Source organism: Vombatus ursinus, unplaced genomic scaffold (genome assembly GCF_900497805.2).
Source record: "Vombatus ursinus unplaced genomic scaffold, bare-nosed wombat genome assembly UNPS02014820.1, whole genome shotgun sequence".
Lineage (NCBI taxonomy): Eukaryota > Metazoa > Chordata > Mammalia > Diprotodontia > Vombatidae > Vombatus > Vombatus ursinus.
In genome coordinates, this window is record NW_020954598.1 from 26,944,358 (window position 1) to 26,960,174 (window position 15,817).

General features: G+C 40.3%; 1 protein-coding gene across 4 annotated transcripts in view; it reads left to right on the forward strand.

Annotated features, from left to right (window-relative positions):
* Positions 1-254: 254 nt before the first annotated feature.
* Positions 255-15,817, forward strand: part of LOC114024097 (zinc finger protein 883-like) — a 16,538-nt gene continuing 975 nt past the window's right edge. Inside the window, exons 1-6 of one of the 4 annotated variants that reach the window (XM_027836955.1) lie at positions 255-663; positions 1,332-1,505; positions 5,652-5,734; positions 13,167-13,332; positions 14,004-14,105; positions 14,476-15,817. The exon at positions 14,476-15,817 is cut by the window's right edge and continues 975 nt beyond it. In XM_027836955.1, coding sequence (XP_027692756.1) covers positions 5,687-5,734; positions 13,167-13,332; positions 14,004-14,105; positions 14,476-15,817 — 1,658 coding nt within the window. In that variant the 5' untranslated portion in view covers positions 255-663; positions 1,332-1,505; positions 5,652-5,686. Of the gene's footprint in view, positions 664-1,331; positions 1,506-5,470; positions 5,735-8,808; positions 8,921-13,166; positions 13,333-14,003; positions 14,106-14,475 lie in introns of those variants that run through there. The other 3 variants (XM_027836958.1, XM_027836956.1, XM_027836957.1) reach the window with 3 other exon arrangements.

Genomic DNA, 15,817 nt, shown 5'->3' on the forward strand with positions numbered 1-15,817 from the left:
TGAGCCAGGCCAGACCTACTAAGGTCGCGCATGGCTAAGATGGACAAGGACGTCAATGGGGCTTGAGCAAAGAAAAGCTCCCGCTTCTTCTCGAAGATTATAGGTCACTCCTTGACAGCTCGGGCCCCGCCCCTTCCCTTCGCCGCCCAATGGAATATCTGTTCCCGGCTCCAGACAACTTCCCTTTCTCCTCCCCCAAGTGGTTCCGTCCACAGGGGCTTGGAGGAAGTGGATGGCTGAAGGAACGAGCTGCCTAAGAGACCCACCCAAGGTCCCTGTTTCTGGAGAGGAAGAGACTGTAGCACGCTCCGCGAACTTGCGCGGCGCCGCGGTGACGCACTTCCGGCTAAGCCGTCGTTCGAACCTCAGTCAAGGCTGGCGTAACTTCCGGAGCAAACGGGTCCGAGACCGCGACCTTTGCCCTTCCCGGAGACAGGGGGCCTATCCCCACCTCTCCCCGTCCCAGTATTAGTTCCTTCCTTGGGCTTGAATGAGTCCGACCCCAGGAAACCGAAATATCCCGAGGCCACCGCGAGACAGGAAGGAGTTGGCGACCAACGAGGAGAAAAGAGGGACTGCCCCAGAGGTTGCCGGGATATATAGGGGAAACTGACTAGGAGAGGGGCCGAGAAGTATCCTCTAGTTCCGCCTGGGCTGGCTCAGGTACGAGGCGCGTGCGCGGACACGCCCACGGGAAGGGGGGAGGGGGAGGAGGACTTGTAACCTACACTCTAGGTGAAAGAGTGCTCTCTGAGATGGACCGAACTGTTATCGCGAGACTTGCTGCCTTGGCATGTGCTCTAAGGGGAGTCAGTGAAGCCGAGGTGCAGGCGGTGGTATGGGTAAGGCCTTGGCAAGCCGAGTGAGCAAGCGGGCATTTATTAAACGCCTGCTGTTGGGTTCCATTTTGGGCTGTGCCATGAACTGGCTCTGTTACTTTGAGTAAGCTTCATCCCCTCTCGGCCTCAGTTTCCCTCACTTGTCACATTGCTGGTTGATCAAAGGATTAAAACGATGACGTTTGTGCGTCTGAAGTATTTCAGGACGACAATTCCTATGTCGTAGTCAAGCAGAGCTTGTGCACAGAGCTGGTACGTGTGGAAGTGAGTATTTGAGCCCAGATCTCTTGACTTAAGAGCCTGCTCTTTCTTCATTTGTACCAACAGACTCAACGTTTCAGTCCCTGCATTAGGAGGGCAACGTCTTTTTTATCAGAATTTAGGTTCCCTATTTTGGGTTTATAAAATCCCATCAGTTTAAGCATTCCAGCCTTATCTCTCCATTTCTGTGGCATCATCTTGCAACCTTTGCTCTCTATTACTTTTTGACAGCTAGAATCACAGAATTTGATTGGAAGGCATCTCAGAAGCCAGCATACCTGAGAAAGAATCTTCCCTACAGCACTCTAGGACAAGCAGTCATCTAATCTTTGCTTGAATATCACCAATGATACAGAATCCAGCAGCTCCTGAGGCAGCCCATTCTACTTCAGGATAGTTTTAAAGGTTAGGAAGTTTTTTCTTACATTATGCCCAAGTTTGTCACTTTGCAACTTGTACTCATTGCTCTTAGTTCTCCCCCATAGAGCCAGACAAAAAAAATCTAATAATCCCTCTTCTATTTGACAGCCTTTCAAATATCCCCCATTCCTTTGGCTTATTATTATATAATATTAATTCAAGGTCATTCACTATTCTGGTTGTCCTCCTTTGCATGTTCTCTAGCTTTTCAGTGTTATTTCTAAATTGTACCTAGAATTGAACACAGTACTCTATATGAGGTTTAACCAGGGGAGAGTAAAGTGGTATTCTTTTTTTTTTTAAATTAATTTATTTTTAGTTTTCAACATTCACTTCCATAAACTTTTGAGTTTTAAATTTTCTCTACCTCCTTCCCTACCTCCTTTCCCAGGATGGTGTGCAATCTGATATAGGCTGTACGTATACATTCCTATTAAACATATTTTCACATTAGTCATGTTGTAAAGAAGAATTAGAATTAGAACCAATAGGAGGAACCATGAGAAAGAAGAAACGAAACAAAGCAGAAGAGAAGAGGAAAAAAAAGAGCAAATGGTATGTTTCCGTCTGCATTCAAATTCCATAGTTCTTTCTCTGGTTGTGGATAGCATTTTCCGTCATGAGACTTTTGGAGATGACTTAAATCCTTGTATTGTTGAGAAGAGCTAAGTCTGTCAAAGTCCATCATTTCACAATGTGGGTACACTTGTATTCTTAACTCTTGATTTCTGGAAGCTTAATTGCTTATTGCTTAATGCAGACACAGATCACATTAGCTTTTTTGGTCCATATATCAGACTGTTGACTCGTTAAACTTGAAGTCTGATGAAACTCCTAGATTTTTTCAAACAAACTGTTCTCCATCCATACCTCTTGTACTTGAAATTGATTCTTTGAGCCAACTAGATTGTGAGATCCTTGAGGGTAGGGGCTATTTTTTGTCTATTTTTGTGTCTCTAATGCTTAGCACAGTGCCTGGCACATAGTCAGCACTTAATAAATGTTTATTGACTGCCTAACTTAGCCCAAGTATAATTCTTTACATTTATCTCTATTAAATTTCATCTTACTAGATTTAGCCTAGTCTTCTAGTCTGTCAAGACATTTTTGGATCCTGTCATTCATTGTGTTAAACTATCCCTCTCAGCTTTGTGACATCTGCAAATTTGATAAGGAGGCCAATAATGATTTTATCAAAGCCATTGACAAGAATATTAAATAGTATTGGGCCCAACAGATCTTTGGGATCTGTTCTGGTGACCTCCTTCCAAATTGACTTGCATCCATGTCAGTGGTATGTCAAGCAATACTAGGCTTTTCTCTAATCTGTCACAGACTCTGGGAAGACTGGGTGGTCCCTTCCCCACAGTGTTCTAGTCATTTCCACACCAGCAACCAGTTCCTCCGTTTTGGTGAGAATCAAATCCAAAATATAATTTCTTTTTATTGGTTCTACCATCCTTTGAAGGATGACATTACCTTTAAGCAAATCAGGGAATCATTTGGTCTGCTTTTGATGAACAGCAGACCTTAGCAGGTGTCTGTATAATTGAAGTCTCCCATCATTAGTTTATCATGCCTCTGTGAGAGTTTGTGATGTTTCCCAAGGTCCCTATTTGTTTCCTCTTTATGCTAGGTCATCTTCAGTGTACTCAGGTGACACTCCCTTCTGACTCCATTGATCTTCGCCCAGATATTCTCTCTTCTCTTTCCATACTTTGGTTCCCAGATTTCTTCGCCTGAGTTTTCAGTCATCGTACACTATTTATTCACATCTACTTTTACCAATTCTGTTTCTTTTGGATAAGTTATACCTATCCCAAGTTATATTCCTGTCATGACTCCATCCTGCCAGATCTTTTATAGCTCCTAGGTCAGACTTCCTTCTTAGACCTTTACTTCTTGTATAAGAAGATATTTGTTGCATGCAGACATTTGAAGTCATGAGTTTTTACTACTGGTTCCTTTCTTGGATTTTATTTCTTATGAGGTATCTCTACTGCTTTTTTTTCTGCATTGTGTCTACTTTTTATTAATCAACATGCAATGTTTACTACGTGGGGAGGCACTGTGCCTGGTTATAAGGCCCACCTCTGACACATACTAGTTATGTGAACCTGGTCAAGTGCCTTAATCTGTCAGTTCTCTAAGCAGCTCTCTAAAACTCAGTCAAAGAGAAGATGTCGACCTGCTTGGGTGGAGAAAGTTTCCTTGGTTGGGAATTCCTTATACCAAAATCTTATGTGGATAGCAATATGTATATATGTGAATCTATATAGAACATATACAAAACACAAGTTAGTTTTGGAAAGAGAAGTTCTGACAGCTGGGGGTACCAGTAGGGCCTTCATGAGGAAGAGAGTGTTTAAAGTTGAATCTTGAAAAAAACAAAACAGGGCTTCCAGGAGGAGGAGCTCATTGGGGAGTATATTCCAGACATGACAGGAGTTGGAAGAGTGCCGGGGTTGACACCTGGTGCCAAGGCATAGGAAGGGCAGGAGCTGGAATATTGTTTGGGTATAGATAAGTGGAGAACTGGAGCTGGAGTTGGAGTTGTGAAGACCTGAGTGTGAATCCAACCTTAGTCACTTACTTGCTCTGTCATGTGGGGCAAATCACTTAACCTCTGCCTGTCTCATTTACCTCATGTGTGGGGTGTTTGTGACCCCCAAAATAATCAAATCAGAGACTTTTTCTTAAGAAAGGCAAAAAGGAGTTTTACTGCTTTCTCGTGAGAAAGGACACACCCAGCATCGCTCAAGATGACTCCAGCCAGGGTGTGCAAGGGAGTGCACCTCAAAGCCAGTTTACATAGACCCTACCTCGGAACCCCCACCGACCCACTAGCTCCTCTTCCCATTGTTTCCTCTTTATGCTAGGTCATCTTCAGTGTACTCAGGTGACACTCCCTTCTGACTCCATTGATCTTCGCCCAGATATTCTCTCTTCTCTTTCCATACTTTGGTTCCCAGATTTCTTCGCCTGAGTTTTCCAAGGAAAACTTAAATCCAAGAAAGGAACCAGTAGTAAAAACTCATGACTTCAAATGTCTGCATGCAACAAATATCTTCTTATACAAGAAGTAAAGGTCTAAGAAGGAAGTCTGACCTAGGAGCTATTAAAGATCTGGCAGGATGGAGTCATGACAGGAATATAGCAACTCAGAGCTCACAGTCTAAGCACAGAAATTTTTCCCTAGCAACAAGGTTGCAAAAAGGCACGAAACAAGGAACTGTTGGTTCAGCGGGAAAGTAAGATAAAAGGAAGGAGAGCTGGAAAACCTGGACAAACAAGATACTTTCAGGGACATCGCCTGATGTACTCCCTTATCTTGAGTAACATTCTGTTTCTTTTAGCAAGACAGTTTCTGGAAACTCTAGGAGAAGTGTTGTCTCAACAGGGCCAAGTCCTTTCCTTCCCTGAGGGGGCTTCACTATTTCAGCATCCCACTCACTCATCTGTAAAATGGGGCTAATAATAGCACCTACCTCTAATGCTTGGCATATAGTAGGCTCTTAATCAGTGTTTATTGACTGACCAAGTTGTTTTGAGGATAAAATAATATCTGTAAAGTGCTTTTCCCTTTACAGCACTTAAAAGCACTATATAAAGATTAAGGTACTTATATAAAACACTGTATAAATGTTATCTATCATAGGAACAGACAGTATGGCTCAACCAGAAGATGTGTAGAGGTGAGTAACCTTAAAAAGGCCTGAAAGGTTGGATGAGGCCTGGTTGTGAAGATCTCTCAACGAATTTGACTGAGAAACAGGATAGATAGATAGATAGATAATTGGATGGATAGATAGATGTCTATAGTTAGCAGGGAAGTGGGAGCTTGGTAAGTAGTTTACTTTTTCCTTCCTTGTTCATTTTATAGATTAGGTTTCACTAGACTCTTCCCTCCATTCATTCTTCCACTTGGTTTCTCCCCCATTCTTCCCTGTTACAATCATACTGTTCTGAAGGACCACTGATAAACATTCCTTCACTTTTCTTTGAAAGCAGTCATGTATATAACAGGGACTATGTGAGTCTCCCTGAATAGACATCAGGGGGATGCAGGTTCCCTCAGCACAGGAAACGCAGGGTATGAAAGGTCTCACTCCTGGCTTTTTCCTTTCTTAGTGCACAGAGTTCTTGCTGTCCTCCAAGTGAAAAAGATGGGAGACCAAGTGACCTCAGTCATGTTAATTACCGCCAGGCCTAAGGTGAGTTGTTCTCTCTCTTGTTCTTTACGGGTCACATTTTTTGGAGCCTGTTGACTCCTTCATTGCAAACCTGAAGTCTTCCCTTGTGGGTCCACAAATGGGGTCCTTTTTATGGGTCTGTGGTTAAAAAAAGTGCATAGATAGAGAAAAGAGATCAATGTGACCAATGAGGAAAAATTAAGAGCAATTAGTAGTAACAGCCGAGAAATTTCCTTGAAACTTGGAAATACAAATATCCTGCATGTGGATCAGGACCAGGCATGAATGGGTTATAAAGAAATGCATGATCTAAGGTTTGGACTTAGATTCAGAAGATTGACTTTGAATCCTAGCTTCTCTCCCTTACTAGTCATGCGACCTTGGGCAACTCACTTCACTGTTCTGGGCCTCAGTTTCCTTATATGTTAAATAGGGGAGTTGGACAAGTTGATTTTTAAATTCTTTTCCCACTGTTAAAACTTAAACCCTATGATTTTAACTATCCATGACGCTGAATGATGATAGTTCAGCCATATCTGAAAACCATCTGTACATTGAAGCTGGCAGTGGGGAACTCCCCAACAACCATACTGATAAGCATCTGTGATGATAAACATCTATGATGATAAACTTTCTGTTCTGATTCTATTCAACAAGCATTTATTAAGAAACTATTTCTGTGCTAGGCACTGAGGATATAGAGATAAAAATGAAACAGTACTTGCCTTCAAGGGAGTTTATAATATATTAAGAAAACATGTACACAGATAAATACACAAAATAATTTGAGGGGCAAGAGAGCTTTAGCAATGGTGATAGGATGAGTGTCATAGAAGGCTTTGAAGAGGATTTGGCACCTGAGCTGAGCCCTGAAGGAAGATGAGGGTTCTGTGGAATAGAGACAAGGAAGGAGAGTGTTCCATGGGGTGGGGGTGAGGGGTGGGAGGGATATCTTAGTTTCATAGAGTGGGAGATGGAATATTGAGTTATGGGAGTAGCTCAAGAGTCCTGTTGGAATGTAGATTATATGAAAGACACTATTGTTAAATAAAGTGAGAGAGATAGGTATGAGTCAGATTTTGTAGGACTTGAAATGTCAGGCTAAGGAGTTTATAATTTATCCTAGGGAAAATGAAGAACCTCTAAAGATCTTTGAGTAGAGAAATGATGTGATAAGATTTATACCTCAGGAGGAAGGTTAGTGTGGTAGCCTGGATTGGAGAGGGGAGAGACAAGAAGCAGGGAGACCAATTAGGTATTAAAATAGTTAATCAGGAAACATTATTAGGTAAACATTGCTGATATAAAAGGGAAAGGCAAAATTGCCCCTGCCCTTAAGAAGCTTACATTCTTTATTTTTTATTTTTAGGCAGTTGGGGTTAAGTGACTTGCCCAGGGTCACACAGCTAGTAAGTGTCAAGTGTTTGGTCTGAGGGCACATTTGAACTCAGGTCCTCCTGACTTCAGGGCTGGTGCTCTATCCACTGCGCCACCTAGCTGCCCTGACTCTTACAGGAGAGACATGTACATACATGTACATAGATTTGTGTAAAATAGATACATAGGTGATTTTGTGGGGAGGTCAGAGAAGATACTAGCAGTTGGAGGGGATCAGGAAAGGCTTCTGATAGGAGCTGACACTTCAACTGAGGCTTGATGGACAGTAGGGATTCTGAGAAGTGGAGCTGAGCAGGGAGTGCATTTCAGGCTTGGGACACAGCCAATCCAAAAGCTTGAGGAGATAGTCTTTATGGGTTGTTGTTTTTTTTTTTATGAGGCAATTGGGGTTAAGTGACTTGCCCAGAGTCACACAGCTAGTGAGTGTTATGTGTCTGAAGCCGGATTTGAGCTCAGGTCCTCCTGACTCCTGGGCTGGCACTCTATCTACTGCGGCACCTAGGTGCCCCGGAGATAGTCTTTATGAAGAACAAATAAATAGTAAGAAGGACTCTTTGGTTGGAAAGTAAAGTGTGGGTTTTAGTATACATAGTAGAGGATGAGAAAATAACCAATAGATTTTGCTGTTAAAAGCTTATCAGTAACTTTGAAGAGAGCAGTTGCAGTTGAGTGATGATGTTAGAAGCTAGAATTCAGAGTGTTTAGAAGGGATAAGAGATGGAAGAAATGAGTATATGTTTACACTAGTTTGAGAGGTCAGTAGGGTCTAATGAGAGTTTTTTTTTTTTTGTTTTTTTTTTTTTTTTAGGCAATTGGGGTTAAGTGACTTGCTCAGGGTCACACAGCTAGTAAGTGGCAAGTGTTTAGTCTGAGATCAGATTGGAACTCAGGTCCTCTTGACTTCAGGGCTGGTGCTCTGTCTACTGCGCCACCTAGCTGCCCCCTGTTTTTTTTTTTAAAGAATGGAGAAGATATAGACATTTTGTAGGTGGCAGGGAAGGAATCAGTAGATAGGGAGAGGTTGAAAGGGAGAGGTTGAAGACTAATGAGGTGGGGGAGATCATAGTAAGAACAATCTTCTGTAAAAGATGGGAGGAAATGAGATCAGTGATACTTGTAGAGAGCTTTGCCTTGGCAGGGAGAAGGACTACCTTTTCATCAGCTGGAGTGAGAGAGGAAGGAATGGAGGATGATATCCACGGATTGTGAGAAGTAGAAAAGGGGAAAATAAGGAGTTCTTGGTCATTGACCTCCACTTTTTTCCCCAAACTTCTTCAGAGTAGGGCCCGTTTTGTATATCTCTTTGTATCCTCAGTACCAAACACAGTGTTTTGTACTTAATATTTATTGAAATGAAATGTTGAAGACCTCACCTATTGAGTTCAGGCCATCTGGTCACCTTTCTGAAGTCATTTCTAAAAGTGGGCATGCCTTAGCACCATGCCCTTTCCTGGTGTTTCTGTGTTCATTCATTTGATGTCTCTGGCCTCTCCCCCCGCCACCAACAGTGATTTCCCCCTCCTGGCTTCCCTTATTCAGTCAGTGCCATCATTCTCCTGATCTTCCAGGGGAAATCTTAGGATTCTTTTTAATTCATCTCATTCCCTCGTCCCCAATATCTATTCAGTTGCCTAGTTCTATCTATTCTGTCCTTCTAATATTTTTAGCATGTCTCTTCTCTATTGCCAACATCTTAGCCCAGAACACTATCACATCACTCATTCAGAGGCAGAGTGGAAAAAGTGCTGGCCTTGGAGTCAAGAAGACCTGAGTTCAGTTCTACCTCTAACACTATCTTTGTGACAATGGGTAAGTCACTTAACCTCTCTGAGCCTTAGTTCCCTCATTTGTAAAATGGGGGTAATAGTACTTTTAGGCCCTATTGACAGGATTGTTGTGAAGCTCAAATAAGATGTTTGTGGAGCACTTTTGCAGGTTTTAAAGCATTCTCTGAATGTCAGCCATGATCTGGTTTTTCTGGAGGCCATCAGCCTCTCTCCCAGCCATCCTGTACATTTTTAGCACATTAATGTCTCTATCATCATTTCATTCTGATAAAGACATAAAAATCTCTGATTCTTAGTTGAGCAGTAAGCCTTATCTTAAGAAGGCAGCAGAGGGATTTCAGGAATTTGGAATGTTATTTCAAACCTCTACTGCACCTTTGTTTTAACCACTTATAAGAAGCCTTATTTATTAGTATCAGCAAGGCTGCGTATAGCCCAGGGGACTTGAATGCAGCTGCATTTTCTTCATTGTCATTTAAAAAAACAACATCATATTGTATATGTTTTTCTGTACAGGCTATTCATGGTCTTAATTAATAGTCTTTGTTCTCTTGAAATATATAAAACCCCTCTGTGAACCTTCCTATTTGAGAGAAAATTGAGTCTAAATTCAGGCCTGGCATCAGGTTCTCTTCCCTGCAATATTGCAGGAAAGACTGATTCTTGGTACATTTGGCATTATGAATTTTATTTCCTTGACACCTCATGTATATAACTCCCTTTCCTACTCAAAACCTCCATTAACTTTCTCCAGCCTTCATTCTGAAATCCAGACAACCTTTGGCTGGCATTCAAGGTTCTTCACAATCCAAACATCTTTCTCCTCTGGGAAATGGTTCATTTACATAGCCTCCCTTCCCCATAAGAGAAGAGTTCTCAACTTGGACAACCCAGTTTCTCATTTTGAGCCCATATTATATATGTGCTTTAGGTTAAAGGCGACTTTCTATTAATTTAATGGCCCTGTTTAAGGTTCAGTTAGAGAAAACCACCGGCATACTGAAATAATATTTATAATGCTTTACATCATTTTACCCGAGTACTTGATCCAGCTTTCTATGCACTTTGAACTTTTAAAATTATATTTACTTTACCAAATAAGTATTTTAGTACCTGCCATGTGCAGGGTTCTGTGCTTGGGCCTTGGCACGCAAGGTAGATTTAAAACAAGTTTTACTTTTAAGAAGCTTTAAATCTATTAGAAGGAAAGACAAGTACGTAAGAAATAGAGATATAAGGGAGAAGGAGGTAAGTGCAAAGAAGAGATCCAGGCAAAGTGTTATGAGAAATTTGAGGAGGGGAAAACATATTAACTTGAGATGTCATGGAAAGCTTCAGAGAAAAGTTTAGCTGGGAGTTGAAGAACAGAATGGAATTCAGTCTACAGATAGTAGAAGAGTCTTTACTAGGCATGGGAAGAAATACAAGTAAAAGCACAGAGATGGGAAAGGCTAGGATGAGAACAGGAGATGGAGTGAGGGTTCAATTTGATTGGAACATAGAAGACACAGGGGGGAAGGAGTAAGAGGTAAGGCTAGGTTCAAGACAGGTTGGGGGATAGGAGGACTTAAATGCCAGAATTAAGATTTTATACCTTATTGGGAAGACAGTAGGGAACCATTAAAGGTTTTTGAGTAGATCAGGGACATGATCATAGTAGTACACCTGAAAGATTTTCCCAGGAGTTTTGAGGAGTTCATAGTGGAGTTGTAGATTTGAGCATCAAATGCATAGTGATAATTGAAACCAGTATGTAAGGTCACTAAGGCAACAATCTTGTGTATGCTTTGTTATATTACTGCCTATGCATCTATGCCAACTATGGCTTTTATCTCTTTGCTTTTGTTGTTTTCACTTCCATTGAGCCCTGAACTCATACCCTACCTACACCTTTCTGGTGTTGAACAATTGCCTGAGGCAACTTGAAACCATTCAGACCTACTACCAGCTCACCTTGTAGCCTGTCGAAACCATCTATAAATAAGAGGCCAGAACATCCTATCCAGTTAGGAGACCTCCTCGAGCTTATTGCTTGGGAACCCTTGACCGAGCCAAACTCCCAATACTGATTGTGTAGGTTGTCAATCCCATTGCTTACATAAAATTACTTGATGTGCATCCAGTCAATATATTCTAAAAATCTCTGTTAGGATAAGCCTACCTTGAATTATACATTTAAAAAAAATTTTTTTGTTACTCTGAACTTGACAAATACCAACAAACAGAAACATTTCTCTATATAAAACCAGAGAAAATGTTACATAAAAATGAAAATTTCCCTTGCGTACAGCTTGTTGATGTTTAAAAAAGTCTGTAATACATTCATCATATTCATTCCAAAGCTATCCTGATTGTTAGTTGTTTCCTTCTAAACCTCCTCCTGTTCTCTTCTGTGCATTTAAAAAAATACTTCATTGACAATCTTTTTTTTTATATCAATATCACTAGCCCCTCTTCTTCCCCCCAATTTTCCTTCTACCCCCCCAAAAAATTTTAAAACCTTCTCTATAAGTATAAGTCAACAAAACAAATACATATACCATGTCAGAAAAGGTAGTTTTATTCTGGACCTATAGTTTCTCATCTCTGTAAAGATATAGCAAGTATATTTCAGGTCCATCCTCTGAAGTCATGGTTGGTCATTTTATTCATCAGAGTTCTTAAGGCTTTCAAAGTTATTTTTCATTACAATGCTCTTGTCATTGTGTAAATTGTTATCCTGGTTCTCATTGCACTTTATATCAATTGAGATCAACCCATATTTCTCTGAATCAATTCCTTTTCCCTTTTCCTACAATATAGTAGTAGTCATTATTAAACTAAAATTAAATTAAATTAAATTCATTATACCATGCCATTAAATTCATATACTATAATTTGCTCAGCAGTTTACAATTGAATGAGCACCCCTTAGTTTCAAGTGCTTTGCTGCAACAAAAAAAAATGCTGTTATGACTATATGTGTACGTATGCAATTTTTACCTCTTTGGGAGATAAGCCTTTATAGTTGTATTACTTGGTCAGACATTATGAACAGATTAGTGAGTTTGGAGATTCCAAATTCCTTTCTGTGATGGCTGGCCATTATACATCTCCACCAAACAAATGCCTGAATATGCCTGTCCTCTCGCAGCTCCAACACTTGTTATTTTTCTTTTTTGTCATCTTTGCCAATCTGATGGGTATGAGGTAGAATCTATTTTTAAATTTTTTCTTTTCTCTTATTATTGGTGGTTTGAATTATTTTATCACATGGTTGTTATTAGTTTGCTTTTCTTCCTCAAATTATATTGGTACCCTGTAGTTCTCTTAATTCTGGGAATGATAATACTACCTCCTGTGTGGTGTTGTTTTGGTGAAAGCACTTCAGTGTTTACAAAGGGCTAGAGAAATGGAAACTATTTATAACTCCTGAAGCAAAAGTTCTGAGGTCCAGAGTGGCAGCTCCGACTTGCCAAGTGAGGTGGTAGCGTGGCTGGCTCCCTGTTCACCCACTTGTGACAACCACAAGAGTGCCAGCCACCTTTGATCCTGTCCTCTGTTGCTTTCACCTTGCAGTGTTGCACCCGGATGGAAGTCTGGCCTGCCCAAGCTCTTCTTAGGTGTTTATTAGCTCATGATCAGACTTTCTGTTGTGCTTCAGGACATTAATTGATCACCGACTGTTTTGACCTGAGGCTCCTTATATTGGCAAGGCTTTTTACCTTTTCTCCTTTTGGTACCACCTACAGCTTCAGTACATATCCTAAGGGTAATCCTACCATGGAGACCCTTGAGTTTCTTCTGGAAGACCCCCAACCACAAACCAGACCAGGTGAAACAGGTCAATAATCAAGGCCCAGAGAAGTGACGTGCTTATGGTCACCCAGCTAGTTAATGACAGAACTGGGAGTAGAATCCAGTTTTGTTGACTCCCTTTTCCATTAGAGCATACTGCCCCCAGCTATTTGACAGGCATAATAACATTAGTGGAAGACTGACTTCTTCCTCAGTACTTGATTTTTCATTGAATAGCAATACAAACAACTAAGCCTGCTTAAGCTATTTACATTTAAATTCATTTATTTCCTGAGTTACTCCTTAAATCACTTCAGTGTTCCTTATCCATTTGTTCTCCTTTACTTTCCCTCATAAGATCCTAGTGTGTACTCCATTCTTCGCGCACATAATACCAACACTTTTGCATGTGTTCAGAGCCTTTAACGCTCAGGATGACGTTATACATTTTGTCTACTTCCGATGTTACTGCCAGTTTGTTCTCTTTCTAGGACCATGTGAAGAGAAGCAAGACTGTTCTGGCGTTTCAGGAATCAGTGACATTCAAAGATGTGGCTGTGTACTTCACCCAGGTGGAATGGGGGCAGTTGGACTCTGTTCAAAAGGATTTATATAGGGATGTGATGCTAGAGACTTACAGGAACCTGGTCTCCTTGGGTAAGATGGTTTTGCCTTGTGTCTTTTCTCCCCCTAGGATTTTGTTGTTTTTATTTCCGTGTTCATGGCTATGGAGAATTCTAAAGTATGCTGAGCTGAGATTTGGCTCAGAGTTTTGGTATCAGAGCTGCCTAATCACTTTTGATTATTTTAATCTCTGATACATGGCATTTTTTTCTCTGTTATTTCTTATTTCTTATCTTCCCCTTTTTTCTCTGTTTCTATCTCAATGTAAACCAAAAGTGTAGCAAAATAAGAAAAAAAGTTGTATGCAAAATGCCAAATTCCAGACTATCAATTATGGTAATCCTTAACAAAATAACAACAATAACATCTAATTTACTCATTGTCTCCTTTCAACTTGTTAGCGTACTTATCTAGTTGTGCTGTTTTATGCATAGTGTGTATGTTATGATTCTTTTTGCATCATTTTCTCTCCATATTTGTTTATATTTATTATTTTTGTGGTGCTATAATACTCCATTGTGTGGCTACATCACTTCATTCAACCATTTCTTATTAGACATAGAATCTATTCCCATTTTGCATTATTATAAACAAAGCCACTTTGAATTTTTTTGTTTTTTTTTCCTGAGAGGGAACTGGATATGCGTTCTTGGGTACTCAAAATCATCATGAATAGAAATGTCCTGATTTCTTCTTATGAGCAGGAATCCCAGTTTCCAAACCTGAAGTGATTTCCCAGTTGGAGAAAGGAAGGGAGCCCTGGATTCTGGATCTCCAGGGAGTTGAAGAAAAAGAAGTCCAAAGAGGTACTTGGCCGGGTGAAGGGAGTAAAGAGCAGTGATAGGGGAAACTTTGAAGTAACAGCCCAGCAGGTCAGGGTGGGAGGGCAACCTTGGTATTTTGTAAAGAAAATTTTGTTTTGTTTTTTGCTTACACTATTTTTTGGTCACTCTGTTCACCCTCTTATATGGAGTTTCCTCTTTCTCTGCACTTGGTTTCTATGCAAGGCCTCTCCACTTCTACCATCATTTTTCCTTTTCCCTTTCCCAGTCACTCTACAAATAGTCATATTTGTGACTTTTCTAACCATATACTCCTATTAAATGTAGTATCTCATTATAGAAAATTTCTCTTAGCAAAGAGGTTATGGATATTTGCATTTTTCCTTTCTTTCAGGATGGAAAACTCGGTATACAATCAAAGATTCTATTTCTGAGGTAGAATCACCAGATGCAAGGAAACGGTTCATAGGAGTTGTTCCACAGAGTATTGGATTTGAAGAAGAATTTGATGTTGAGGACGGGTTATCAAGGAAACAGGAAAACTTCACAAGAGAAACTCAAGAAAAATATTTCTTACAAGAGAGATGTTTCAAGCAAATGAAATTTACCCATAAGAAATCATCCACTGGGGAGAGAGACTATGAATATAATGAATATGGGAGAAATTTTCTGAACTCAAACTCTGAAAGTCATTCAAGATTTTTTATAGGAGAGAAAACCTATAAAGTTGCTATCAGTGGAAAAAACTCCAAACAGAAGTCAAACCAAAATAAATACCAGAAACCTTCCACATGGAAGAAACCTTGTAAGTGTAATAAATGTGGGAAAACCTTCACTCAGAGCTCATCCCTTACTCAGCATCAGACTATTCATACTGGAGAGAAACCCTTTAAATGTCCTGAATGTGGGAAGGCCTTTAGCCGGAGCTCACTCCTCACACAACATCAAATTATTCATACTGGAGAAAGACCTTATAAATGTAACATATGTGAGAAAGCTTTTAGTCGTAACTCATTCCTCATTCAGCATCAGAGGATTCATACTGGAGAGAAACCCTATAAGTGTAATGAATGTGGGAAAGCTTTTAGCCAGAGCACATGCCTTACACAACATCAGAGAATTCATACTGGAGAAAAGCCATATAAATGTGGTGAATGTGGGAAAGCCTTCAATCAGAACACATGCCTTACACAACATCGGAGAATTCACACTGGAGAAAAGCCTTTTAAGTGTAATGAATGTGAGAGAACATTTCGTAAGCATTCACAGCTTACCCAACACCAGAGAATTCATACTGGAGAGAAGCCCTATAAGTGTAATGAATGTGATAGAGCCTTCAGTCAAAGGACACGTCTTACTCACCATCAGAGAATCCATTCGGGAGAGAAACCATACAAATGTATTGAATGTGGGAAAGCCTTCTTTCAGAGCTCATCTCTCACTGAACATCAAAGAATTCATACTGGAGAAAGAGACTATGAATGTAGTATATGTGGGAAAACTTTCCCAAAGCACTCACACCTTGTTCAACATCAGAGAATTCATACTGGAGAGAAACCTTATCATTGTAGTGAATGTGGGAAAGCATTTAATCAGATCACATGCCTTACTGAACACCAGAGGATTCATACTGGAGAAAAGCCTTTTAAGTGTAATGAATGTAAGAAAGCCTTCCAAAAACAGTCAGCACTTACTCAACATCAGAGAATTCATACTGGAGAGAAACCATATAAATG